The sequence below is a fragment of the Hesperophylax consimilis genome, chromosome 20, assembly GCF_061612785.1.
Source record: "Hesperophylax consimilis isolate HC1 chromosome 20, BYU_Hcon_1.0, whole genome shotgun sequence".
Taxonomy (NCBI): Eukaryota; Metazoa; Arthropoda; class Insecta; order Trichoptera; family Limnephilidae; genus Hesperophylax; species Hesperophylax consimilis.
In genome coordinates this window covers 24106287-24133685 of record NC_142855.1, presented here as the reverse complement: position 1 = coordinate 24133685, position 27399 = coordinate 24106287, and the positions used below count along the sequence as shown (strand labels likewise).

The 27399-nt window shown below is 35.7% G+C and overlaps 2 protein-coding genes across 2 annotated transcripts in view; both read right to left on the bottom strand.

The window, feature by feature from the left end:
• Positions 1-323: 323 nt before the first annotated feature.
• LOC149414399 (odorant receptor 13a-like) lies at positions 324-8421 on the bottom strand. Its single transcript, XM_089644156.1, has 8 exons — positions 8143-8421; positions 7531-7635; positions 7264-7378; positions 6782-6980; positions 5297-5477; positions 2709-2810; positions 1531-1686; positions 324-389 (listed from the first exon to the last, which is right to left on the bottom strand). Exons 1-8 carry the CDS (start codon positions 8419-8421, stop codon positions 324-326), a joined length of 1203 nt encoding a protein of 400 aa, XP_089500282.1.
• A 12664-nt stretch (positions 8422-21085) lies between these two features.
• The window catches only part of Dhc64C (dynein heavy chain, cytoplasmic), a 164518-nt gene continuing 158204 nt past the window's right edge, over positions 21086-27399 (bottom strand). The window contains exons 95-97 of the mRNA XM_089644258.1: positions 25760-25870; positions 22658-22818; positions 21086-22169 (exon numbers count right to left, since the gene is read on the bottom strand). Of these exons, the coding sequence (XP_089500384.1) occupies positions 22004-22169; positions 22658-22818; positions 25760-25870 (438 nt within the window). The 3' untranslated portion in view covers positions 21086-22003. The remainder of the gene's footprint in view (positions 22170-22657; positions 22819-25759; positions 25871-27399) is intronic.

Genomic DNA, 27399 nt, shown 5'->3' with positions numbered 1-27399 from the left:
TGCTTTCTTATCAAATTATTTAGAAAATAAATGAAAACCAGTTTTGTGCTTGAAATCGAACGTTTCTAGACTCCGTTTGTCAAGCGATTTTAATGCCTGTTACCTACAATATAAGGTATACCAAGAATATACACATTTTTGGCTTGTAGCTTCCTCTTAAACGGAATTGATAGAAGTTACTATGTATCTTTGGTAAGAGGGGATTGCTGGCGGATGTTCCAAACTAGTTAGAAATACTTTTTTTAAACCTCCTGTATCACATTCAAACGAGTGTTTTTTAAAATGATTTGCATTCATTTTTATTAATTTATTCCTTTGGTATTTTAGCAATCCTTTTCACAAATGACATTTCTGAGAACAACCAAAATAGAGTATGACTTGCTGAGGATCTGAAATAATATAAAATATTTAATATTATTACATTAATGTGATGATATTTAAACAATAAAATAATAAATAACTTATTACCAATATACTTATCAAACAAAATTATTTACAACAAGGTCATTACTTCCATGGATGCTCCATTAGAAGTGTTTGACTTATTTTATGGACTCGTCATTCATTCCTTTCGTTCCGCTGGACTCTTCGAATCCGGTGGAACAAACTCATCGAGTTCGGTCCGCTAGACTTGCCAAACCCGGTGCAAAGCCGCGGACTTGGGCAAACTAAACATGAATTTAGTTACAAAACGCGAAATGCGAAAATGACCGTGTTTTTGAGGTTTGGAACAAAGTGATATCAGTCTAAAAAAATCTGGCATGAATATTATTATGAGTAATGATTTTATCCTGAACAGTATATGGCACTCTTCCTCGTATAGCTATACTAACGCTGCAGCGGCATATTTGGCAATTTTTATAGGTACGACGGCAAGAGTTTAACCTTTCCTCATCTGTGGTGTGTATTTACTACACATTGCTTCTAATAACTTTAATAACTCTATAAATATAATAAATTCTGAGTTCAGATTTTAGGTATTCCTCCGTTATACATTTATGCACTGAATTAAAAAATAATATATTACATAGTTTTCAAATTCAATTAAAAATCAGAGTTTTTTGTTAAAAATCGGGAACAAATACACCAATACAATCAACCGTGTGATACTAAATACGCGAAGAGTGTGCGAGGAAATGACACGCTATTGATGTCCCGCTTTAATTCGCTATGCGGGAACATGAGACATCCACACTTCTGCAGTTGTAGTTTTTGATTTAGACCATCGATACCTACGAACGCACAGCTATGTTTGTGCCAGCTAGCCAGTTGGTCGCGAACCGTCGTTAGATGTGGACCCCTCTCACGTTTCTTTAGCATTTGCCGATGGTTTTTTCATGTTTTCAGCAATTAAATTACAATTATTATCACTTTTGATATAAAATATAATAAACATAATCGATTAGCTATGAATATTAAATCGCTTATTTTGAGATGTGTATTGACTACACAGCACCGTAACGCGTGTATTTTTTTAGCACAGTAAGGGAAAGGTTAATATAAAAAGGATCTAGGATATCTTAAAATCACCTGCGTGAAAGTCTCTAAAGACAGTTTGAAGAAACCACCGGCTGTGATGTGAATGGGGACCTTGGTACGCTCCATGAAGAGCAGCAGTGCTCTGCGAAGCCTTAGATCCGAGGTTATCCACATGGATTCATAGGCAGCTCGGCTCAGCTTTCCACTCTGCAAACATACGTGCGTTAGTCCTTCAATTTCATTCAAGTGTCATTTTCAAAAATGGAACTGATTGTGTGAAGAATTCAGATAAGCGATAGAGTAGGTACCTTCCTACAATATACAGAGTGTAACAGCAACTGGGCAGTTGGGTGCAGCCTGCACGGGTCATGTGATACGCACTCTGTCTCAATGCAGCAGCACAGTAACAGAGGAGAGAGAGAGAGTTCGTATTACATGATACTTACGTGCGTTTAGCAGTGTTATCAGTGACAATGTTACAGAAACATATTTTTTTGTATTTAATTGAAAAAAAAATATCACCGGACAGCAAAATGATGTCAACGTTTTTTACTCCAAATATCTTCAGGAATCTCTGGTTAAAATTCTTCGGGCACCTGCTGTTGCACCCTGTATAATATTTTAACAGAAAATGATTATCATATTATTTTAAAAATTGGAACTGATTGATTGGGTATGATTTTTTAAATAATTATTTTTTTATTTGAATAACACAAGAGTACCAATCGTCTGGAGCCAGTGAGACTGGCATTCCCAATTGGAGAATTTTGTGAGGCTGAAGGTAGCAGGGAGGGGAATGAGATGGGGAAGAGGAAGGTGGGGGAGTACCTGGCATTCAAATCTGGTAATCAAACACGGCTAAAGCCATTTCAACCAATGTTTCAATTCTGAATGACGGTCTCACACCAGGGTGATACTGGGAGTATTTTTGACTCTGAATTGTGACATAACTCAAATTCATCAAATAAAATTTAGTGCGCACATCGGGATTTGAACCCGTGATCCTCGGATTGTCAGTCGAGAGCCATACCTATAGATATTTCGAGAGTTTTGTCTTCACTAAAATGATTTATTTAAACATGAGAGCAATTACATTTGCAGTTTTATCTGCGGCAGTTTGCTAACGATTGTCTATTTGAGGTTATGTATAACGGTGAGTTTTGATGTAAACAATGTGTTTACGTTTACTCCAAACGGTTGTTTGAGCGGGTATAAAGCTAGGAAAGTACCTCTATGATAAGTTCGTTGGTGAAAAAGCAATAGAGCAGGATCTCTGTCAAGGCGCAGAAGAAATAAGCAGCCATCGCAACGAAAACCCCATCGAAATTTCGCTGCAACCAACAAAATTCTTAGCAAAACATACATATTTATGAACTTTAAATTTATTTTAATAATATTGGTAAACGTCAGTTTTTTTATGATATAGCTGTACTTATAACACGATAGTAACTTTAATTAAAAGCTGAACTTACGATAGTGACTTCAATTAAAACTATACTCATAATAAGAACTTTGAATTTGAACTGTACTTACAGTTAATAGTGACTTTAATCGGGAGCTGTATTTTAAATTAGTAATTATAAAATAAAGCTGTAGGTACATACAATAGTGACTTTGAATTAAATCTATACTTAAAACAGTGAATTTAAATTAAGCTATACATAATAAGAATAATTGTATAATTATTTGTATCTTAACGGGAATAAAATTTGACATTAAAGTTATAAACGAGTATATACAAAAGTGACTTTAACTGAGGACTGTGCTTACAATAGTAACTTTACTTACAGTAACTTCAATTTACATCTGTGCTTACTATTGTTGTGACTTTAAAAAGCTGAACATACTTACAAAAGCGACTTTAACTGGCAGCTGTACCTACTTACAATAATGAAGGTAAATTAAAGCTACATACAGGGTGTCCGGGGGTAAAGTGCGCTAACTTCAGGGTGATTTCAAAATGGATTTTAGAAGTAAAAAAGAATAATAAAATTTTCGAAATTCTAATGTTTTAATGTAGTTTTTAGGTAAAAAGAGATGAATTATTTGTACAGGAAAATAAATATTCTTCCATGGAAAAATATTTTTGTATAGTAAATTAAGGCGATGCCATACGTAGTAATTTAAAATCATGTGTTTTTGGTTTGAAAATTTGGTCGCCTAGAAATGTTTCAGATGCTTTAAATAAATACCGCGAGTATAATACATCCTGGCCTTTGAAATAATCAAGTATTTTTTCTCAAAATCTCCTACTTACGAACCCATTTTTGGTTATGATTTTATTGTATAATGTGGAAAATTAAGTTATTTATAAGATGATCGAAAAAAAATTAAATATTTATGCCTGAACATCCACAAAATAAAATAAAAGGCACTTTTTGGCAATGTTTTTTTCTTGCATAAATCAAAACAGGCGGATGGTGGTAAGCGGGAATTTAAACCTTAGGGCCATCTACGTAAGGTGTATTATTGATAGCGGCTGGATTCAAAATATTACACGACGCAGTGCATCGCCTAAGAAAAAAGTGATTAATATTTTTTACTTTTACCATCATGCAGAATCACCTCCCGAAGTAGGCGCATTTTACCCCAGGACATCCTTTATACAATAGTAACTTAAAATTTAAACTGCACTTACAAAAGTATTTTTAAATAAATGTGCTTACAAAATAGTAAGTTTTAATTAAAGGCGTACTTACAATGGTAACTTGTAGCCCAGATAGACACAAGCCAGTGATACTTACAAAGAATTGCATTAGAATTATACTGGAGAACAATTTTTCTATCTCTTGGGCAAGTCTGAAATCAAATTAATATATAATATACACACATTAACAATAATGTATTCTGCCGGGGAGAGATCTGTTGTACCCTATCTCTTTCTGTTACAAGCATTGATCATCAGAAAGAGGGAGAGGTACCTATCATTGGTAAGCTTTTTTGGTAGGCTGAAATGTTTCAACCTGTCAAATTTGTTAGACAATCAAATCGGTAATTTAGAATTTTATTAACTTTAACCGTGACTCTCGGCCCGTCAGTATTTGATCAAAGTTGTGATGTTTTTTTTATCAGCGCCACCAAACATAAAGCGTTATCGAAATTAGGTCTTATCTTGCCGATTCTCAGCCCGTCAGTATTTGGTAAAATTTAAAGTTGCGATGTTGTTTGATCAGCCGCCAAACAAAACGGGTTATCGAAATTAAGTCTTATCTTGCCGATTCTCGGCCCGTCAGTATTTGATCCAATTTACGTTGGGTTGTTCGATCAGCCCGAAAACATCATTGGTTATCAAAATTCGATCATATCTTGTCGTTTCTCGGCCCGTCAGTATTTGATCAAATTGTAAGTGGGAGTATTGTTAGATCAGTGGTCAAACATAGCATTTATCAATATACCTATATTATACTTAATATAAAACATGACTGGCTGTGGGCTTGTTTGTTTTTTATACAAATTTACAGTTTTATTTCGAGATTGGTGAAATTTTGCACACTTGAACTTCAAAACAAGAGGAAGGTCACTGTTTATATGAAATTTAGAAAAACCACCCTCATCTCCTTATCCCACCCCATAAAGTAGAAAAAAAACCGTGCAACACTGGGTGCTTCAACTATGTGCTTATAATCCTATCATGTAGACTCTCGGCCCGGCAGTGTTAGATCAAATTTGGTTGGGTTGTTTGGAGAATCGTAAATTGACGAGGAACGCTTTTGAAGTGTCAAAAAAAATTATTTGTGAATTTTATGACAGCATCAAAAAGTTTCGAATAACTGGGCCTTAGAAGTTCTTACATAAGGATATGTTGATGATGTATAACACAGTTCTTGAAGTGTTGGTACGTGGTTTGGTTCCATTGTGCTTGCTTCGAGTATTTAATTTGTGACAGCTGTCGGTGCTCCCCGGGCTGCAACTGCTTGATAAGTGATGGCGAGGTTTCATCAGGGGTTGAATCTTCTTCCCCATTGTCACATTCGCCATTTTGCGGTATTCCAAGAGCTCTGTCAGAGTAAAAATATATTTATTTATTTATAAATAATAATAAAAACACTAAATTATGTAAAAGCTCACTCAAGTATTTTATAAAGGTGATGCATACTTTAATTAATTCAATATATCATTTTAAATTATCAACGAAAATGTCTACTTCAGCACACTTTATCTTACAGTATAATCGTATGCTAATGAGAGGAAGTTCTGAGAAGGAAACAGTATGAGGGGTGGGTAGAAATCTAAGGATTAGTGAGTCCAGGAGTGACTGAAGTATGAATTCATTCCTCCGACTGTGGTGCAAGGTGATAGTCAAGAGAGGTCTCCCTCAACTAGGGTTGCCAGATGGTATCCAAAAGGAGGACATGTCCTCCTTTTACATTTTTTGTCCTCCCTTACCTACTGTAAGTCCTCCTTTTTGCTAAACATCGGGCGGGAGTGGCGCGAGATTTTTTAAGTGTTTACAAAGCTTGTGAAAATTACTTGATGGAATGGGTAAAACCCTTGGAAGATTTCAAATGTTTTGAGTGGATGACATTGCTGAAAAAGAACAAAAACCTAGAATATGATGATTTAGTTTCATGCATTGAGTTCTTGAACATTAGAGGTGTAGAGATTGACGATGTTAAGCTAAACGATCAATTTTGTAACTTGATGTCATTTCTGAAATCAAAATCAGATGAAGATGAAGCATATTATGATTTGAAGTTGCACGAGCAGTGGACAATCTAATTCAAAAGTGTTGAAAACATTGAATGTTTCTCATAACTGCTCAAGATCTGCGAGTTTTATTTTTGTATAGCGCACATAACGCATAACTCAGTGGAGAAAAGAGAGGAATAGACTAATTGTGCAGTCAGTTAAATCTTGAATTCTTACTAAATACAACTTCAAAAACATGACATATGAAGATTTTTATAATTATTTGTTAAAAAACCAAGAACTTCTTTCCAAAATTGGCAGCTCAGCTAAATATGATTAAAATAAAGTAAAATAATATAAAAAATTCGTTTAATTTCTGAATGTCCTCCTTTTTTACAGAAAATCCTCCTTTTTAGACCCATCTGCCCTCCTTTATCAAATTATCATTTGGCAACCCTACCCTCAACCAGTCCACAGGGCTGTAGGTAGGCTGACGCATCCATTACAAAGTCCTAGACAAACCTCACCCCATGAATCAAGACACCCATGTACGTTAACGGCCATAGCTTGCCTCTTGAGATGACCTATGGCAGAGGTGTTGGTTATTCAATGAATGGTTCCCGGGGAGGCGGTACCCATACCAGCCTTCCAAATTGAAAATGACTTGTGTTACCTGATGGACTGCCTCAGCACGTAGGTCTGCGCCGTGAGATGGAGAATAAACTCTACGAAGAGATGGTCCGACTCCAGAATAAGTAAAGCTAGTATGAAGATGGCCGCGGTCTTGTAGCAGTACACGAATAGCACACGCTCTGATAGCGAGGCTGGCAGCCAGGCACGATACGGGAAATGTCGTCCCAGGATGCTCATGTCTGAATCAACACGAAAGATAATCAAGAATGACCAATTCCAATTTACTATGGTGTCTCACAGGGAAGCGTTTTGGGACCTCTCTTATTTGAATATCTTAAAAAATATTTACTGTAGCGGTTACTAGACTTACTGAAAGAAAAAAACAGTCAAAGCTTTTTGCTTTCACCAAAATGAATAAATTCTAGCTTAAAAGCAATTAACTGTAAAGAAATCCATAACAATAACATGACATATAAGTGGGATAATCAGTCAGGTTCACTTCAAGAGAGAGAAGAGACTAACCAGTGAGAGGGTAGGCGGCACAGAAGACGCCGCACAGCCCCACGATGTAGAGGTACACCTTGCGCAGGCGGTCACTTTTATCTTTGGTCTTTTTTATCACTAATGTTGCTTCTTTCTGCAACAACAAATACAGTCAGTAAACCAGGACAACTGATCTGATGGTTTTCACTGCACAAACAACAATTTTAGCTCTTTATAATTGCAAAAGAACTATGCATCCACAATAGTTTATCTTTATTAATACAGGTTATGTTGTAGCATATGTACCTGAAGTGCGAGAGTGTTGTTGGCGGAGCTGACTTGGCTCATCGTGTGATTGAAGGCGTGGAAGCATTCCTTGACCTTATCTTTCTTCAGTATGATGAGCAGGAACTGCAATTCACAAAGATGTATATAAAACTTGAGCAGTTCTACAACTCACAAATCTCTAAATAGTACAAAACTGAGTTGGCTGGCTGGCTGAGTCACTATCCACATCTGTCTGTTTGTGCAGTTATTCTTCTAAACTATGCAACGGATTTTGACAGGGTTTTCACTATCATGTAGAGAATTTCTTCTGGAAGGTTTATATATATAATACATTCATATTATTTTTTTTATAGAAAGTAGAGAAAAGTCGAGTCCCGTACTTATGTTTCTTTTACTTTTCCCCTTCTCCTTTTCCTTCTCTTTCTTATATTTCCCTTCCTCTTCCCTTATTTATATTTTCCATTATCTTCTCCTTCCCCTTACGTTCCAGTACTTCACCTTCCTCTCCCCCTTCCCCTTTCCATTTCTATACTTATCTTCTCCTTACCCTTTCCCTTCCCGTACTATCCCTTTGTCTCTTCCCCTTACTTATATTTCCTTAACTCTTCCCCTCTCCCTTGCCGTGCTCACCTTGAGCACCCCGCCGATGTGGCTGCCGGTGAGACAGATGTTCTCGGTGAGCGTGCCCAGGTCCCCCGCCGACTGGGAGCAGTCCGCAACCTCGCACAGCGGGTAGGCCAGGTAGATGGCGCAGCTGACGCTGACGGAGTAGGCGCCGTGCAGCCAGCTCAGGGCCCTGTCCCTCGGACTCCTGGCTCCGCCCGACAGGGGCCAGAAGCCGATGATGCGGAGGAATATCTCGCTGGTGGAGAAGCTGTCAAAGTCACCTAGTTTTGCCAGACTCGCCATTGCGGACAACTACACACCTGTGCAATTAAACAAACAAATACACAAGCTTTATGTAGGCTACTGTATTCTGTGGTTCCGTCCACACGACGCTCGCACAACGCACTGAGTAGGTACTGAGTAGTAATGTTCAAGTATTTCACTGAGCGTAGTTTATCATTTATCATCAGTCTGTAAATTTATTTTACGTTCCGTTTCCAGTATAGTATATCTTCTGAAATCATTTTATTATTCAAGCAAGCCTTACTTTGACTAAATGGCTTACTTTGACTAAATGGCTTACTTTGACTAAATTGCTGACTTTGAGTAGATGGCAAACTTTGACTGGATGGTAAACTTTACTAGATGGTAAACTTTGACTGAATGGTAAACTTTACTAGATGGTAAACAATGACTGGATGGTAAACTTTACTAAATGGTAAACTTTACTAGATAGTAAACTTTACTAGATGGTAAATTTTGACTGGATGGTAAACTTTTACTAGTTTGTAAACATTGACTAGGTGGATAACTATGATTAGATGACTAAATTTTAGTAAATGGTTAACTTTAACTAGATGGCTAACTTTGACTAGGTGACTAAATTGTACTAAATGGCTAACATTGACTAGGTGACTAAATTGTACTAAATGGCTAACATTGACTAGGTGACTAAATTGTACTAAATGGCTAACATTGACTAGGTGACTAAATTGTACTAAATGGCAAACATTGACTAGGTGACTAAATTGTACTAAATGGCAAACATTGACTAGGTGGATAACTTTGATTAGATTACTACATTTTACTAAATGGCTAACTTTGACAAAGTGGCTAATTGAGATGGCTAAATTTGACTAAATGGCTAACTTTGACAAAGTGGCTAATTGAGATGGCTAAATTTGACTAAATGGCTAACTTTGACAAAGTGGCTAATTGAGATGGCTAAATTTAACTAAATGGCTAACTTTGACAAAGTGGCTAATTGAGATGGCTAAATTTGACTAAATGGCTAACTTTGACAAAGTGGCTAATTGAGATGGCTAAATTTGACTAAATGGCTAACTTTGACAAAGTGGCTAATTGAGATGGCTAAATTTAACTAAATGGCTAACTTTGACAAAGTGGCTAATTGAGATTGCTAAATTTATTGTGAAAAAAATATTCATTGTGATAATGACATTTCTTTGTACAAATCGTGTAAATCCTTATTTGAAATTGAAAGTTTTATAATTAAGTAAGAAAGTATTTAAGTACCTACTTACAAATCTAATATTTCAGAGGAAATTTGGTTTTGATTTATTGAATAAGAAACATACTTTATGAACGCGATTCACTGTTCACAAAACTACCAGTTATTAACTTACTTGCTAGGTAGAAGCTGTTCAGTGTGTCGTGTTATTCGTACGTATGAAGTTAGTCAATTAAATCCAAAACAAAGAAGATATTCATAAAGCTAAAATACATTTCACACTTATTCAATATTATCTGAAGTTTAATCTTGAAATGAAATTGTTTCCATTTATTTCACCTTATATATGGAAAAAAGTATCCCAAAACTACTTTATTTTATGTAGGGTAACCAAATTGCACAAGGATAAATAAAATTCATGAATTTTATTTCGTTGTCAGAAGAGGATTGGAATTCCGGAATACCGACTTATCGTTTTTCTGTTCTTCTCTCGCTTTTCAAATACAATATACTTTTTTTACCACCACAAACTCGCGAGCTCACGATGACTTTACAGTTTCGACAAGGTCGAACAAGGTACTGGATACCTACGCTTTTGACATCGACTGTAAAATGTCGGTCTCCTCTCGGAGGTACCTTAGGGAAGGATTTGCAATTAAAACACAACTTCGCGAATGTCGTTGGACAACTGACTGATTGGGCCAGTTGTTTGCCAACATCCACCTGCTGTCCGGAACAGGGGGGCTCTGTAATCAGACACAGTTAAGGATGAATTGTGATTTTTAACTGAACTACTAAACTACACGCACTTTGTAGTTGGCATAGGGGGTAGGAATTAGGCAGGTGGACAACAATGAGAAAATCAAAAGGAAAGGTATAAGGCATGATGATACTAGGTACTATAACAGAGACAATTATTGGATTGATGTATAGCAAACAGTTGCAGGAATCTGGAGTTTGATAAATGTATTGGATTATATGTAGAAATACGGGATACCTAAATCACTAATATTGAATGAGGGTGGGGAAATAGTTGTAAGAATCTGATGCTGAACAAGTAGTTCGATTAGTTGTGCAGAAAATAATAATGGGAATTTGGGAATAGACAAGTGTGGAGAAAATGGAGGAAGGAGTTGGTTTTGAAGAGACTCATGTTGTAGGAAGAAGGAAATACAAAGGTCGGCAAATCGTTCCATAGAGTCTTAGAAATGACCTGTTCTCATGTGACAAATGTCCGTTACCGAAGGGTTCAATAACGCTAGTTCCTAGGAGCATCTTCCATTGAAATACTGGTAGAACAATGACAGCATTCGCCTATCATGCGACGCCTGTGTTCTAAAGATTGAAATCCCTTTATTCAGATAGGGGAATGTATCAAACAAATCTTAAAATATTGTGTTTGATGACCAGATATGAGTAGCCAGGTACTTCACAACCATCCTCTTCCCCCACTGAATAGATAAAACACACTAGAAATGCTTTTCATGTAGATTTGAAAGGAAACCAATGTCGCAACTGACTTGACCATCTTTTTACTCCAGCAATTTATATCGCGATATTGTATATCGCCATCCCATTTGAAAGAATGGTCAGAGTTTTTGATCACATATCATGTGTTCTTCCTTATGGTATTCTTATGTCTTATAACGTGACCTAATTGGGGATGCCATAGTCTCACTGGCTCCAGACGGCGAGGAACAGTTGGTTCTCTTGTGCGGGTACTGTCCCAAGAATTAAAGTTTTATTGTGGAAAGGTCACAGGAACATTTAAAATTCATGGAAGAGTTTAACAAAAGTTTAAAGTTTAAATTAGTTTGAAGCAAATGACATAATAATTACAGGGTTTTGTATTTGTTGATTGATTGGTTAATTAATTACATATCATTACGAAGGCTTGACTTTTAAAAGTCCGTTACAAAGTTAAAGTTTGGTTCACAGGGGAACTTTGCATAAATAATGTGATAAGTGACTTATAAGTAACCTTGACGAAATATGCAAGAGTTTGGAACAAAATTCTGAATATGCAAAAATGATTAGTATTTATTTTGTTGTTAATTATTTAATCATTGACGAAAATATTAGCGATTTTCAAACGAAAATTTGAAACATATTGTCTTGTGATTAAATATTACTGATTAAGGCGAAGCTTAATGCGAAATCACTATTTTGATTAATCTTCATAACGAATTGGTGTACATTATGAATGCCAAAAAATATGCTTTAGATAAATTGAAGGTTTTCCTATCGTTTCGCTTGAGTAGAATACAAATAAAAAAATAAATTACTCAATAAAAAATATAAATTTAAATTACTAAAAAAAAAATTATTTCAATAGAAATGTATGAACGCGTAAAGGAAACAACTTTTAAAAAATACAGTATTATAGGTAAGATTATCTGTGACAGTTTCACTTGATTAACTTTTTTGCTTTCTTATAAAATTATTTATAAAATAAATAAAAAAACAGTTTTGTGCTTGAAATCGAACGTTTCTAGACTGCGTTTGTCAAGCCATTTTAATGCCTATTACCTACAATATAAGGTATGCCAAGAATATACACATTTTTGGCTTGTAGCTTCCTCTTAAGTTATTCTTAAAATAAAAATATTCACCTTTGACTTGCAGATAAAGTCAACATTAAAATAAAAACGACTATATTTATCCAAGACACTATCTAGATTCAAACGACTGGGATAAAATAAACCCATTACACAGGTATTAATACTTTGACCAATGTCAAAAATCCTTCGTTTTGTAACTCTTGAACAATTCATCGAATTTCAATGTTCATTTTCGGGTTCTGTGAATTTCCTATTCAAGTTCTATTATTATAGGCCAGTTATTTGACAGAACAGAAATATTAACAGAACTTGAAAATAATTTTCACAAAACTTGATGTAATATTTCGTTGATCAAATTTTCAATAAAAAAATTGCTTTCTCTATGCATATTTTTTTAAATACATGTATTTGAATTTCATTTTTTTGTTCCATAAAGAAATAATTCAAATCTTGGAAGCGGAAATTAACTCACTTCCCGTCATCCGATCGAGATGAAACTCTGCAGGTAGATTTGCATTTGATGACAATGCATTCTATCAACTTTAGATGTCAATCATATCTACACAATTGGAAGTATGCGCATTTCTCTTAGATTGATTTAGTTTGAGAAGAATCTTGCGATTGTGCATAAATATAGAAGCTGTGAGCAACATGTAAATAACGTTGGTATTTCTTAGTCGAAGTATAATAGAGTTAAATATGATCGAAAAAATAGGGTCGGATTAGCTCAGTGGTAGAGCAGTGCCCCAGAGAGGCAATTCCTAGATGCGACCATATTTTTAGAACAGTGCCCAGGAGAGGCAATTGCTGGATGCTACCGTATTTTTAGAACAGTGCCCCGGCGAGGAGATTCCTAGATGCCACCGTATTTTTAGAACAGTGCCCAGGAGAGGCAATTGCTGGATGCTACCGTATTTTTAGAACAGTGCCCCGGCGAGGAGATTCCTAGATGCCACCGTATTTTTAGAACAGTGCCCCGGAGAGGCAATTGCTGGATTCTACCGTATTTTTAGAACAGTGCCCCGGAGAGGCAATTGCTGGATGCTACCGTATTTTTAGAACAGTGCCCCGGCGAGGAGATTCCTAGATGCCACCGTATTTTTAGAACAGTGCCCAGGAGAGGCAATTGCTGGATGCTACCGTATTTTTAGAACAGTGCCCCGGCGAGGAGATTCCTAGATGCCACCGTATTTTTAGAACAGTGCCCCGGAGAGGCAATTGCTGGATTCTACCGTATTTTTAGAACAGTGCCCCGGAGAGGCAATTGCTGGATGCTACCGTATTTTTAGAACAGTGCCCCGGCGAGGAGATTCCTAGATGCCACCGTATTTTTAGAACAGTGCCCCGGAGAGGCAATTGCTGGATTCTACCGTATTTTTAGAACAGTGCCCCGGAGAGGCAATTGCTGGATGCTACCGTATTTTTAGAACAGTGCCCCGGCGAGGAGATTCCTAGATGCCACCGTATTTTTAGAACAGTGCCCAGGAGAGGCAATTGCTGGATGCTACCGTATTTTTAGAACAGTGCCCCGGCGAGGAGATTCCTAGATGCCACCGTATTTTTAGAACAGTGCCCCGGAGAGGCAATTGCTGGATTCTACCGTATTTTTAGAACAGTGCCCCGGAGAGGCAATTGCTGGATGCTACCGTATTTTTAGAACAGTGCCCCGGCGAGGAGATTCCTAGATGCCACCGTATTTTTAGAACAGTGCCCCGGAGAGGCAATTGCTGGATTCTACCGTATTTTTAGAACAGTGCCCCGGAGAGGCAATTGCTGGATGCTACCGTATTTTTAGAACAGTGCCCCGGCGAGGAGATTCCTAGATGCCACCGTATTTTTAGAACAGTGCCCCGGAGAGGCAATTGCTGGATTCTACCGTATTTTTAGAACAGTGCCCCGGAGAGGCAATTGCTGGATGCTACCGTATTTTTAGAACAGTGCTCCAGAGAGGCAATTCCTAGATGCGACCATATTTTTAGAACAGTACCCCGGAGAGGCAATTGCTGGATAACACCGTATTTTTAGAACAGTGCCCCGGAGAGGTAATTGCTGGATAATACCGTATTTTTAGAACAGTGCCCAGGAGAGGCAATTGCTGGATGCTACCGTATTTTTAGAACAGTGCCCCGGAGAGGCAATTGCTGGATTCTACCGTATTTTTAGAACAGTGCCCAGGAGAGGCAATTGCTGGATGCTACCGTATTTTTAGAACAGTGCCCCGGAGAGGCAATTGCTGGATGCTACCGTATTTTTAGAACAGTGCCCCGGAGAGGCAATTGCTGGATGCTACCGTATTTTTAGAACAGTGCCCCGGAGAGGCAATTGCTGGATGCTACCGTATTTTTAGAACAGTGCCCCGGAGAGGCAATTGCTGGATTCTACCGTATTTTTAGAACAGTGCCCCGGAGAGGCAATTGCTGGATGCTACCGTATTTTTAGAACAGTGCTCCAGAGAGGCAATTCCTAGATGCGACCATATTTTTAGAACAGTACCCCGGAGAGGCAATTGCTGGATAATACCATATTTTTAGAACAGTGCCCCGGAGAGGTAATTGCTGGATAATACCGTATTTTTAGAACAGTGCCCAGGAGAGGCAATTGCTGGATGCTACCGTATTTTTAGAACAGTGCCCCGGAGAGGCAATTGCTGGATGCTACCGTATTTTTAGAACAGTGCCCAGGAGGGGCAATTGCTGGATAACACCGTATTTTTAGAACAGTGCCCCGGAGAGGTAATTGCTGGATAATACCGTATTTTTAGAACAGTGCCCAGGAGAGGCAATTGCTGGATGCTACCGTATTTTTAGAACAGTGCCCCGGAGAGGCAATTGCTGGATTCTACCGTATTTTTAGAACAGTGCCCCGGAGAGGCAATTGCTGGATGCTACCGTATTTTTAGAACAGTGCTCCAGAGAGGCAATTCCTAGATGCGACCATATTTTTAGAACAGTACCCCGGAGAGGCAATTGCTGGATAACACCGTATTTTTAGAACAGTGCCCCGGAGAGGTAATTGCTGGATAATACCGTATTTTTAGAACAGTGCCCAGGAGAGGCAATTGCTGGATGCTACCGTATTTTTAGAACAGTGCCCCGGAGAGGCAATTGCTGGATTCTACCGTATTTTTAGAACAGTGCCCCGGAGAGGCAATTGCTGGATGCTACCGTATTTTTAGAACAGTACCCCGGAGAGGCAATTGCTGGATGCTACCGTATTTTTAGAACAGTGCCCCGGAGAGGCAATTGCTGGATGCTACCGTATTTTTAGAACAGTGCCCCGGAGAGGCAATTGCTGGATGCTACCGTATTTTTAGAACAGTGCCCCGGAGAGGCAATTGCTGGATGCTACCGTATTTTTAGAACAGTGCCCCGGAGAGGCAATTGCTGGATGCTACCGTATTTTTAGAACAGTGCTCCAGAGAGGCAATTCCTAGATGCGACCATATTTTTAGAACAGTACCCCGGAGAGGCAATTGCTGGATAACACCGTATTTTTAGAACAGTGCCCCGGAGAGGTAATTGCTGGATAATACCGTATTTTTAGAACAGTGCCCCGGAGAGGTAATTGCTGGATAATACCGTATTTTTAGAACAGTGCCCAGGAGAGGCAATTGCTGGATGCTACCGTATTTTTAGAACAGTGCCCCGGAGAGGCAATTGCTGGATGCTACCGTATTTTTAGAACAGTGCCCCGGAGAGGCAATTGCTGGATGCTACCGTATTTTTAGAACAGTGCCCCGGAGAGGCAATTGCTGGATGCTACCGTATTTTTAGAACAGTGCCCCGGAGAGGCAATTGCTGGATGCTACCGTATTTTTAGAACAGTGCCCCGGAGAGGCAATTGCTGGATGCTACCGTATTTTTAGAACAGTGCCCCGGAGAGGCAATTGCTGGATGCTACCGTATTTTTAGAACAGTGCCCCGGCGAGGAGATTCCTAGATGCCACCGTATTTTTAGAACAGTGCCCCGGAGAGGCGATTCCTAGATACCACCGTATTTTTAGAGCAGTGCCCTGGTGAGGTAATTCCTAGATGCGACCGTATTTTTAATGATTTTACTGTTTCAAATTTTCGTTTGAGAAATGCTAATATTGTGTTCAATGATTAAACATTACAATTTGAGGTTTTACTCGTTAAGTTATTAAAAAAATATATAAGAATAAAAATAGAATAAAAAATATATAAGACCCTACAAAGAAATTTCAAGAAGATGTCAAGAAGACAATCAAAAGCTGCCTTTACTATGTGGTGAACCTAAATATAATCATCTAGTATTAACTAATCCACAGCCTCCTAAACTATATGGTTTAGCGAAAATTCACAAACCAAATATCCCCATTAGACCTGTCGTTCCTGCATATTCTAGCCCCAACTATAATATATGTTCTAAATTTGTATCTTTATTCAAATCTAATAATTTATTCAGATCACTTCGTTCAATTAAAAGCAGTTTGGACACACACACACACTGACTGTGTTATACCTTCTACTTCAATTCATCCTTTGTCCCATAAACTCGCCTCCTTCAACTCAATGATACATCGAGCCATTAATGTCCCTTTAAATATTGAGAATTTCAATAATGAAATTAACATTATAAAACAAATAGCTCTAAACAACGGATATAAACCTGACATAATTAATCGTTTGGTTAATAAGAAACAAACCAAAATATTTCCTAAAAAGTACATTTATAGTGGAGATAATAACACTCAATCTAGTAAAAATCTAATATTAAAAAAACGTCTTTATACAGGCGACTTATCCTTTAAAATATCCCGCATTAATATTTCAACAGCTTTTTACACTAATTCTAAAATAAAAAAACTTAATTAATAACAAGGATGTTTCAAATAAATTAGATAAAAACTAAATAAAACCCCATATTTCTGCACTTAAAAATTTAGTTTTAAAATAGCTAGTTAATGACACGGACGTGTCGAAACCGGTCGCTAATTTTATAAAAAAATTTATACGTAACAAATGTACATTGTGAATAGTAAAAACTCATTAAAAAAAAAAAAAAAAATATGTATATTTAAAATTGATTTTTATGTTAGGTAAATATGTTTTATGAAATTTTAAGCTAAATTTTTTCATCACTTTTGTTGTGAAACATCTTTGGCACGCCTAGGGGGTATGGGAGTGATCGTAAGGGTTGCGTGGCGAGACGAGACGACGCTCTTGTACGGAACGACGCTTCATTCGGCCAGCCTCGTGACTCGTCAGTTCTTTACGTCTGGCCGCCAAACTGACGTCGATTTTTTAATTTAATTAATACATTTCTCTGTGTATATTTTAATATATGTGCGCAGACATCGAAAACAGATTTGTGTAATTTTGTCAAGTCCCAATACCTATCCATGTAATTTTAATGTGTTTAATTTCTATCCATGTAATTATATCATGTCTGATTGCTTTCTGTGTAATTTTGTCATGTCCAATATCTATCTATGTAATTTTAATGTGTTTAATTTCTCTCCATGTAATTATATCATGTCTAATTGCTTTCTGTGTAATTTTGTCATGTCCAATATCTATCTATGTAATTTTAATGTGTTTAATTTCTCTCCATGTAATTATATCATGTCTGATTGCTTTCTGTGTAATTTTGTCATGTCCAATATCTATCTATGTAATTTCAATGTGTTTAATTTCTCTCCATGTAATTATATCATGTCTGATTGCTTTCTGTGTAATTTTGTCATGTCCAATATCTATCTATGTAATTTTAATGTGTTTAATTTCTCTCCATGTAATTATATCATGTCTGATTGCTTTCTGTGTAATTTTGTCATGTCCAATATCTATCTATGTATATAATATATCTAATTATACATGTCTAATTTCTGTGCATGTAATTATATCATGTCTGATTGCTTTCTGTGTAATTTTGTCATGTCCAATATCTATCTATGTAATTTTAAAGTGTTTAATTTCTCTCCATGTAATTATATCATGTCTGATTCTGTGTAATTTTGTAATGTCCAATATCTATCTATGTATATAATATATCAACAAAGAATATCTATATCTATATCTATGTATATAATATATCAACAAGGTATTGAACAAATGAGTTTTTCTAATATATCGGTTGAATTGTTAACCAAAATTATTAAAAATACTCATAATTGGAAAGCCACGGGTTGCGATTGGATACATAATTTTTGGTACAAACGTCTGACTACTTTACATCCTCTTTTGGCAAAAAATCTTTCAAAATTTGTCAGTCAACCTCAAAATTTTCCAAATTTTCTAACTAAGGGTATTACTTATATGTTACCCAAAAGCGAAAATATTAATAATCCTTCTCAGTACAGACCCATTACATGTTTACCGACAATATACAAAATTTTAACCTCTTGTTTAACAGATTTAATATATACTCATTTAGATGAAAAAAATATTTTATCTGAACAACAAAAAGGTTGTCGCAGAAAACATATGGGATGTAAAGAACAATTAGTTATCGATTCTGTAATTCTAAAACAGATTCAAACTCGAAAACGTAATTTACATACTTGCTATATAGACTACCAAAAGGCTTTCGATAGTGTCCCGCACTCGTGGCTGATCAAAGTATTAAAAATATATAAAATTAACCCCATTATTATTAGCTTTTTGGAAAATATTATGTCCTTTTGGAATACCAATTTACTTATCAATTTAAAAGGTAAGAAAATAGTAATACCGGGCATTTCAATTAAAAGAGGGATTTTTCAAGGAGACTCATTGAGTCCTCTTTGGTTTTGCTTAGCATTGAATCCTCTATCTAAAATGTTAATTAAAAGCAAGTTTGGAATAAAAGTTAAGGGTAATACAAGGGAGAGTAGTACAATTTCGCATTTATTATTTATGGATGATATAAAATTATTTTCGAATACTGAACAAAATTTAGAGAAAATGATCGAGGTAGTTAAAAACTTTTCAGATGATATCAAAATGACATTTGGTTTAGATAAATGTAGAACGATCCATATAGAGAAAGGCAAAATTGTAGATGGGGACGAGAGTATATTTAGAAATTTCCAAATTACTAGTATGAAAAGGGATGAGGTTTATAAGTATTTAGGATACCCACAATCAAATAGATTAGACCATAGTAGTATTAAAAATGATATTAGGATTAAATTTCAAACTAGGATAAGGAAAATTTTAAAATGCAATCTATCTGCTAAAAATTTAGTAAAAGCAATAAATACTTGGGCAATACCTCTATTAACGTACTCCTTTGGCATAATTAAATGGTCTAATACAGATTTAGATAACTTAGAAAGATTAATTAGAACTACGCTAACAAAGTTTAATTGCCATCATCCAAATTCAGCTATAGAACGAGTTAATTTACCTAGAAATTTAGGAGGTAGAGGTATAGTCAAAATAACTTCTTTGAAACATAATCAGGTAGAAATGCTAAGAACTTTTTTCCATAGGAAAGCTCATAGCTCAGAAATGCACAAAATAATTTGCAAGGCAGATAGAAATATTACACCTTTAAATTTATACGATGAGAATGCCAACATTTTTATAAATCCCAACCAGGAATTATTAGATTCCTGGTCAAATAAAATTTTACACGCAAAACACTTCAATTATCTCAACCAAACGTATGTTGACAAAATTAAGTCAAACAAATGGTTGAGTATTGGAGAGTTGAGCGCAGAAATAGAAGGATTTATGCTTGCAATTCAGGATAGAGTCATTAATACTAAAAATTATAGAAAGCATATAATCAAAGATACAAATCAAATTGATGATTTGTGTAGAAAATGTTTGGCTTTTCCGGAAACTATAGAACATATTATATCGGGATGTTCTATATTAGCACCGTCCGAGTATACATTTAGGCACAATCAAGTTTTAAAAATAATTCACCAAAATTTGGTAATTAAACATAACTTGATTGACTGCCGTAATGTAGTACCATATTATGAATACGAACCAAATTCATTTTTAGAAAACGAATTTTATAAAATATATTATGATAAAACTATACTAACAGACCGAGCGATTAGTCATAATAGACCCGATATAGTTTTACATGACAAAATTAAAAAAATAACTTATATCATTGATGTTGCTATTCCAAATTCCTGTAATATTCAAAAATCTGTTAGTGAAAAAATAAGAAAATACACAGATTTAGGAAATGAAATAAAAAGAATTTGGCATTCTCAGACTATAAAAATATTACCATTCGTTATTTCGGCTACTGGCATTATACCTAGCTCTCTAATTAAAAATTTAGGCGTATTAGATCTATCAAAAAATTTATATATAAAGATGCAAAAGTCGGTCATTTTGAATACATGTAGGATAACAAAAGATTTTTTAAATATTTATGTTGAGGGATCAGTAGGATTTATAGGCCCTGTTAGAAGTTCTACCGAGCCGAACCCTCTGATATGAAAATATCTGGAGACGGTGAATTTTTTTTCCCATTTGATATCTGGTGATTTGACATGTTGTTGTTCTTGTATTGTTTTGTATTTATTTTACTTATATAATGCACTTACATAGTGTTGATTGACTAGCTGATCATTTGTGGAAAAGTGAGTGGAAGGGTTAAGTTTTTCCTTTGGGGAAGACTTAACCCGGACAACTAAATCGGAAGTTAAAAATAATATCTAATTATACATGTCTAATTTCTGTGCATGTAATTATATCATGTCTGATTGCTTTCTGTGTAATTTTGTAATGCCTACTTCTTTGAGTGCAATTTGTGATTTTGTATTTTAGTTTTCAACTCTACAATTTTTCTGCAAAGAAGAAAAACATGTATGAATGTGGATGAAGCAAGAAATGCATGTCAAGACAACATTGTGTGACTTTACATCCTCTCTGCCTACCCCTGCAGGAAAGAACATGATGATTATTAAACTTAATTTATTGGGGTAGAAATTGAAATAAATAAAAAAGTGTTTATAATTTTATATGCAGCATTTTTATTTATTAGTTAAATAGTACATGATAAAGTTTTAGAAGCACTGGGTAAAAAATCACTAAATAATTATATAACAAATTTAATATTTTAATAAAAACGCAAGGATTTAGAACCATTGGTTCACTAAATAAAAGCTAATATAATTTGAATTGAATCTGTTAAAAGTGACCCAAAAAATAGATATGTCACCGCGTCCAACCCAAAGCTAAAATATTTATGAATCATTGATAGACGAATGATTGTATTTTTTCATTCAACAGGTTGTAAGTGACGGAATCAATCGATTGTCAGCAAGTTCAACCGAAATAATAATGAAGGGTCTACGAGGAATGAACTTAAGATGAAATCTGTTTTTAATTCAACCGGTTAATAAATCATACAATCAACTGACAAATTGTAGCATTTTGGTATTTGTTAGTAAGCGCCGTAGTGAAATCTATTGATAAGTGACAACATAATCAACTGAGGATCACAATGGATAGTCGACAATAAAAATGCGATGAAATCTGTTGATAAGTGACACGATCAACCAGCAAACTGTAGCATTTCAGTATGTGATGAAGACTACTACTGATAAGTGATATAATCAACTGATATCACGATGGATAACCGACAATCCAACACATGTCAGTGTTTGCTGGTCAAAAATGTGATGAAATCTGCCGATAAGTAGCCCAATCAAACGATTAACAGCAGCGTGTTGGTCTGTACTGGAGAAATCCATTGATAAGTGACCGAATCAATAGACTAACTGCAGTATTTCGATTTTTTGCTGGTGAAATCCGTTGATAACTGACCGAATCAATAGACTAACTGCAGTATTTCGGTTTTTTGTTGGTGAAATCCGTTAATAAGTGACCTAATCAACTGATCTTCGCCACGATCAAATGAATTAAAACACATGGATCTAGTTCAGGGCAGTGCTGGTGAGAAGTGCCACTCCTCGCTCCAAGAAGGAGTGTGGCTCGTTGCCAGGAGCCACTTGGAGCCTCACGGTCAGAAGCAGGTCAGTTCGGTGAGCGTCCAAATAGACGGGAAGGGCCAGACTGTGCGGGTCAACGGTTTCGGCACCCCTGTAACGGAGAAACAAATATATTAGTTTTAAAACATCTAACATCAAATAAACTAGCGCCAATAGCAGACTCTTAATTGCTAAATAATATATGTACACAACAACATAGTTTGGAAACTCGTAGTACAAGCGGAAAACTTGTGAATCAACATCACATAGAGAACTCAAAAAAAACATAGTTTTTTTTTGGATCGATTTTCCTTTTTATTCGGCAATTACAAAATTGAAAAAAAAAATTTGGAATCAGGTCTACACTTGGACTCATTTAAAGGACTGTATACAGCTAATAGTAATGTTGTAGAGTCTGATTATTTTCAAATTTAACCTAAAAAATTGCAACTCCGGACTCGATTTACTCGAAAATGTAAGCTGGAATCAAAAAGTAATACTGCAATATTTACTACAAATGTGGTGTAGATTCAACAATTTTCCGCTTATATTATTAGTTTTTGGACATACACCTCTATCATTGTGTTAGAAGAGACTTACCGGACCCATCGGATGAGCGTGACGGGCAGATCCACCATGATGGTGGAGGCCAGGAGAAGCTGGTTGTTCCTCATCTGGGCCCCCTGCAGCTTCAGCCCAACCACCTTGAAGGTGCTGGCGTCGTCTCCATCCGACACCTGTCCTGCGTCAGGAATTGTCACCTGAAACAAACAAACAAACAATACATTAAGTACCTGCTTATTAATGTGAACCACAGTCATAAAATAAAATACGTTCAACCATCAATCATTCCGTTTACCTGCTCAATTCATTTACCCATCAATCAATTGTTTTTCATCAACTCAATCAATCCATTTACCCATCAATCAATCGTTTCCATCTACCCAATCAATCCATTTACCCATCAATCAATCGTTTCCATCTACCCAATCAATCCATTTACCCATCAATCAATCATTTCCATCTACCCAATCAATCCATTTACTCATCAATCAATCGTTTTCCATCTACCCAATCAATCCATTTACCCATCAATCAATCGTTTCCATCTACCCAATCAATCCATTTACCCATCAATCAATCGTTTCCATCTACCCAATCAATCCATTTACACATCAATCAATCATTTTCCATCTACCCATCAATCAATCGTTTTCCATCTACCCAATCGATCAATTTACCCATAAATCAATAATTTTCCATCCACCCAATTGATTCGTTTGCTCAATCAATCCATTTACCTAATCAATCCATTCTCTCATCCATCAATACTTTAACTCAATCGAGCCATTTACGCAATCAAACCATTTACCCATTAATCAATCGTTTTCCATTTACCCAATCAATAGATTTATCCATCAATCAATCGTTTTCCATCTACCCAATCGATCAATTTACCCATCAATCAATACTTTTCCATCCACCCAATTAATTCGTTTTCTCAATCAATCCATTCTCTCATCCATCAATACTTTAACTCAATCGAGCCATTTACGCAATCAAACCATTTACCCATCAATCAATCGTTTTACATCTACCCAATTAATACATTTACCCATCAATCAATTGTTTTCCATCTACCCATCTTTCACTAAATCAAACCACTTTCTCTGTCAATCTTACTCAATCGAACTATTTACACAATCAATCAACCATTTACAAGTTATATTCACATTGAACAGTAGTAACAGATAATACCTTTTGGTTCTAGCCCATTTAGCATGCACTCTGTGTCTCTTACGCTTGCCTGACATTGTAAATCGTCATGAAATGTTCTGAATTTGAAATGAAAAGCGCAAATGGCCAGATTTTATGATCACGAAACACATCCATATTGCATTTGTCTGGTTCTTCTTTATTCTACGCTTACAATGGTCTCATCAAGAATCTGGTACTCCACGACTCAAGTTATCTTGGTGACTACCACCATACATCTGTGCGGAGATTCGTGCTAGGAACAAAATATGACAGCTACAGCAGTTGCGCGTGAGCTTGTGAAAGCTTCTTTCGACGTTTTAAAACCTCAGGCCTCTGGAATATTCCGTCAGAAGGTCAGAGTATTTCCTTTTTTGTAATAAAATCCAAATAAGAACGTATAGGAACTGATTTTGAAAGGTTATGAAATACACATTCAAGTTTTATTATTAAAAATAAACATAAAATGTTTGAAATTGAATTTGAATGCAAACATTGGAATGCAAAAATTTGAATGCAAATATTTGAATGTAAACATTTGAATGCAAAAATTTGAATGCAAACAAAAAAAATTAAAATGCGCAGACATGTAATTAGATAAATTATTATAAACTTTACTGTCACTTAACTTTTTTGTGGTTTCATATAAAAATAATAATTAAAAAATTGAAAAAGTTTTTACAAATTTTGCTTTCATAAGAATGTACATTTTAATTCTTCTTTAGGTAACTTTGAGATTTTATTATAAAGCGTGGTGTTTTCTCTTTCTAACACTGTTTAGATCAAGTTTCTTACCAAGACAGTAAGGGAGATACAACAATGACCTATATAAGTGGTGGCGGTGCGGGTCTCGTGATTTCAGTAGCAACGCGTAAGGACCGTGCGCGACGAGTTGTTTGTGACGTGAATACACAACATCTGTATTGGATACTTTTGTATCATTTATTTATTAATTAATTAATTAACGGACTTACGTCCAATATATTACAAAGCGACACGAGATTCGGAACAATGTACAATGCAAGAGTAAAGGAAGGTATACACGGTGTCCGGAAACTCGTAGTACAAGCGGGAAACTGGAGAATCTACACCACATGGGGAACCCAAAAAAACATAAAAATTTTTGATTTGAGCATTTTCAAAAAAAAAAAAAAAACAAAAAAAAATATTTTTCGGCTATTTTAGGGTTAAAGTTTTTTCTGGTGTTTAGGGTTGAACAACAGATGTTTTAACCCTGCAGAGCAGAAATATTTTATGATTACACCGGGTTAAATGAAGGGTGATTTCAAAATAATGCTTCAAATCCGAGTTTCTTCATTTGTTTTACTTTCAAATAGTTTTAATTAGTCGGGTACTTTGATCTTCAGTAATAATTTATAAGAATTTGATTAAAAAAAAAAAAAAAAAAAAAAAAATCAACTTCAAACTCGATTTACTCGATAACGAAAGCTCAAATCAAAAAAAAAAATACTACAAAATCGACTCCAAATGTGATGTAGATTCACCAGTTTCCCGCTTGTACTACGAGTTTCCGGACACCCTGTATAAAAGCAGAGACAAACAGGGAAAACATAAGAAAATAGAAATGAAATAGAAGTCAAGACCTTGCTAAAACTAAAGTGATACAAAATATCCTCAATTGCATAGTGAGCAACAACAAAACATTCTGACTTATACCAAAAAATCAAGGTCTGGACGTGAGTTGACCATTCTACATATTCTGGACAATGGTGAATTATAAGCATAATTATTCGAGTGTTGATTGAGGAAGAGCACTAGTTCTAGTAATGAAGGTGAGTCAATCAAATTATTGATAATTTTAAAGAAACAAATGAGATCAGATTTTTTCTGACGGTCTTCTAAAGGAGAAAGGTTTAGAATTTGTTCAATTTCATGTTAATGATTCATCTTTATCCCGTAACATAGTATTCTTTGAGATGTATTTACCTGGAGATGCAGTTCCTCGAGAGACCAGCTGTTGGATTGCGCAACGCATTGGCGGGTGGCCGTGATGTACGCCTCGGGGTTTAGTAGACCTCCCAGCCACACCGGTAAACTCTGCAACAGTTAATAGATATGTTTATAAACACAATACATTATACTAGAGCAGTGCTCCGTAAGCTGGTTACAGGTGTGCCACGGTCAAATTCAATGTATTTGACATTTTACAATATTTCATTATGTATTTAATACACAATGACAAATTATTTTTCATAATATTGTCTCTTTTTCAAAATGTAGTATAGAATCTTTGAAATATTCTGTGTTGAAATGGGAACCGAATATGAATCCCTATTGTTTTATACTGAAAATCGTTGGCTATCCCGAGGCAAAGTTTTGGCTAGATTGTTTGAGCTTCGTCACGAGGTGCGTGAGTTTATTTTTAATCAAAATATGCACGAACTGTATCAGCGCCTCAACGATGATTACTGATTGATTAAACTTGCATACATGGCTGATATATTTGAGCATTTGAATGAACATAAACCAAAGGACCAACCATAGTACAATTGAAAACAAGCAATTAATTGTGGATCTGGCCCAACAACATTTAAGTATGCTTCAGCACAAATTTGATCTGTATTTTTGTTCCATAAGGAACAATAAGATTGGATTCGAAATCCTTTTGCAACCAATGCAATAAATTTTACGGAAGCACTGCCTCTATATAATTCGAGAGGAATTTACAGATTTATATAATGACATGAATTTAAAACTTCACTTCTCCGAAGTTCCATTAGATGTTTTCTGGATTTACATTATCCTATACGAATATCCTCGCATTTTCGACACAAGAATCTTAGCACGACTTCCATTCACAACGACATATTTAAGTGAACAAAGTTTTTCAACGTTTGTATTAATTAAAAATAATAAGCAGTTATGCTTAAAAGTCGTGTTGTCAAAAATCGAGCCGAATATAAAACTTTTGTGTTCATTGAAATTTGCAGGTATCACATTAATTGATTATTATTTTATAATAATTAATAAATATGTTATAATTATATGTATGAATACTTTTCAAATAAAAAAACAAACAAAAAAATTTGTATCAATTTAATTCCTTTATATTTTAGCTTTTGGTGTGCCGCAGAATTCCAGGAAGAATTTTAGTGTGCCTTAGGTGAGAAAAGGTTGCAGAGCACTGTACTAGAGGACACCGCTATTGCTAATGTCTCTCTGGGGCGACTCCGACTCCGACTTGTTCCACCATTAACTACTGTATACCACAATGTTACCGTTAAAAAACTATTCAAAAAATATTAATTTTCAGAAAAATAGGTACAGTAGTTTTTGAGTCTACAGGCAATAGGGGGCAAACCAACAAATATTCAATTTAACATATAATTATATATAAAATATAATATCTATATATTGCTCTTTCATTTCCTTTAAAATACCTCCGCACAGCAGCCCCAAAGATGTAAGAGGAACGGAAGAAAACCTGAATGCCTGTTGAGCGGATAACAAAATATGTGAATACCGCAAATTATTCCTAACCAGAGAGCCAGTGAGACTACGGCCTCCCGAAAAAAGAAAAGCCTCTCTATCCTCAACGTGTGACTGTTTGGTGCGGTTTATGGTCC

What these genes read in the sequence shown, in the direction of transcription:
- LOC149414399 (XM_089644156.1), bottom strand. Translation starts at nt 8,421, where the DNA reads ATGGCGAGTCTGGCAAAACTAGGTGACTTTGACAGCTTCTCCACCAGC. An exon ending in GTGCTGAGGCAGTCCATCAG is followed by an intron (nt 5,478 to 6,781) that starts GTAACACAAGTC and finishes TTACTCTGACAG; the next exon opens with AGCTCTTGGAATACCGCAAA. An exon ending in CCAACGAACTTATCATAGAG is followed by an intron (nt 1,687 to 2,708) that starts GTACTTTCCTAG and finishes GTATGTTTGCAG; the next exon opens with AGTGGAAAGCTGAGCCGAGC.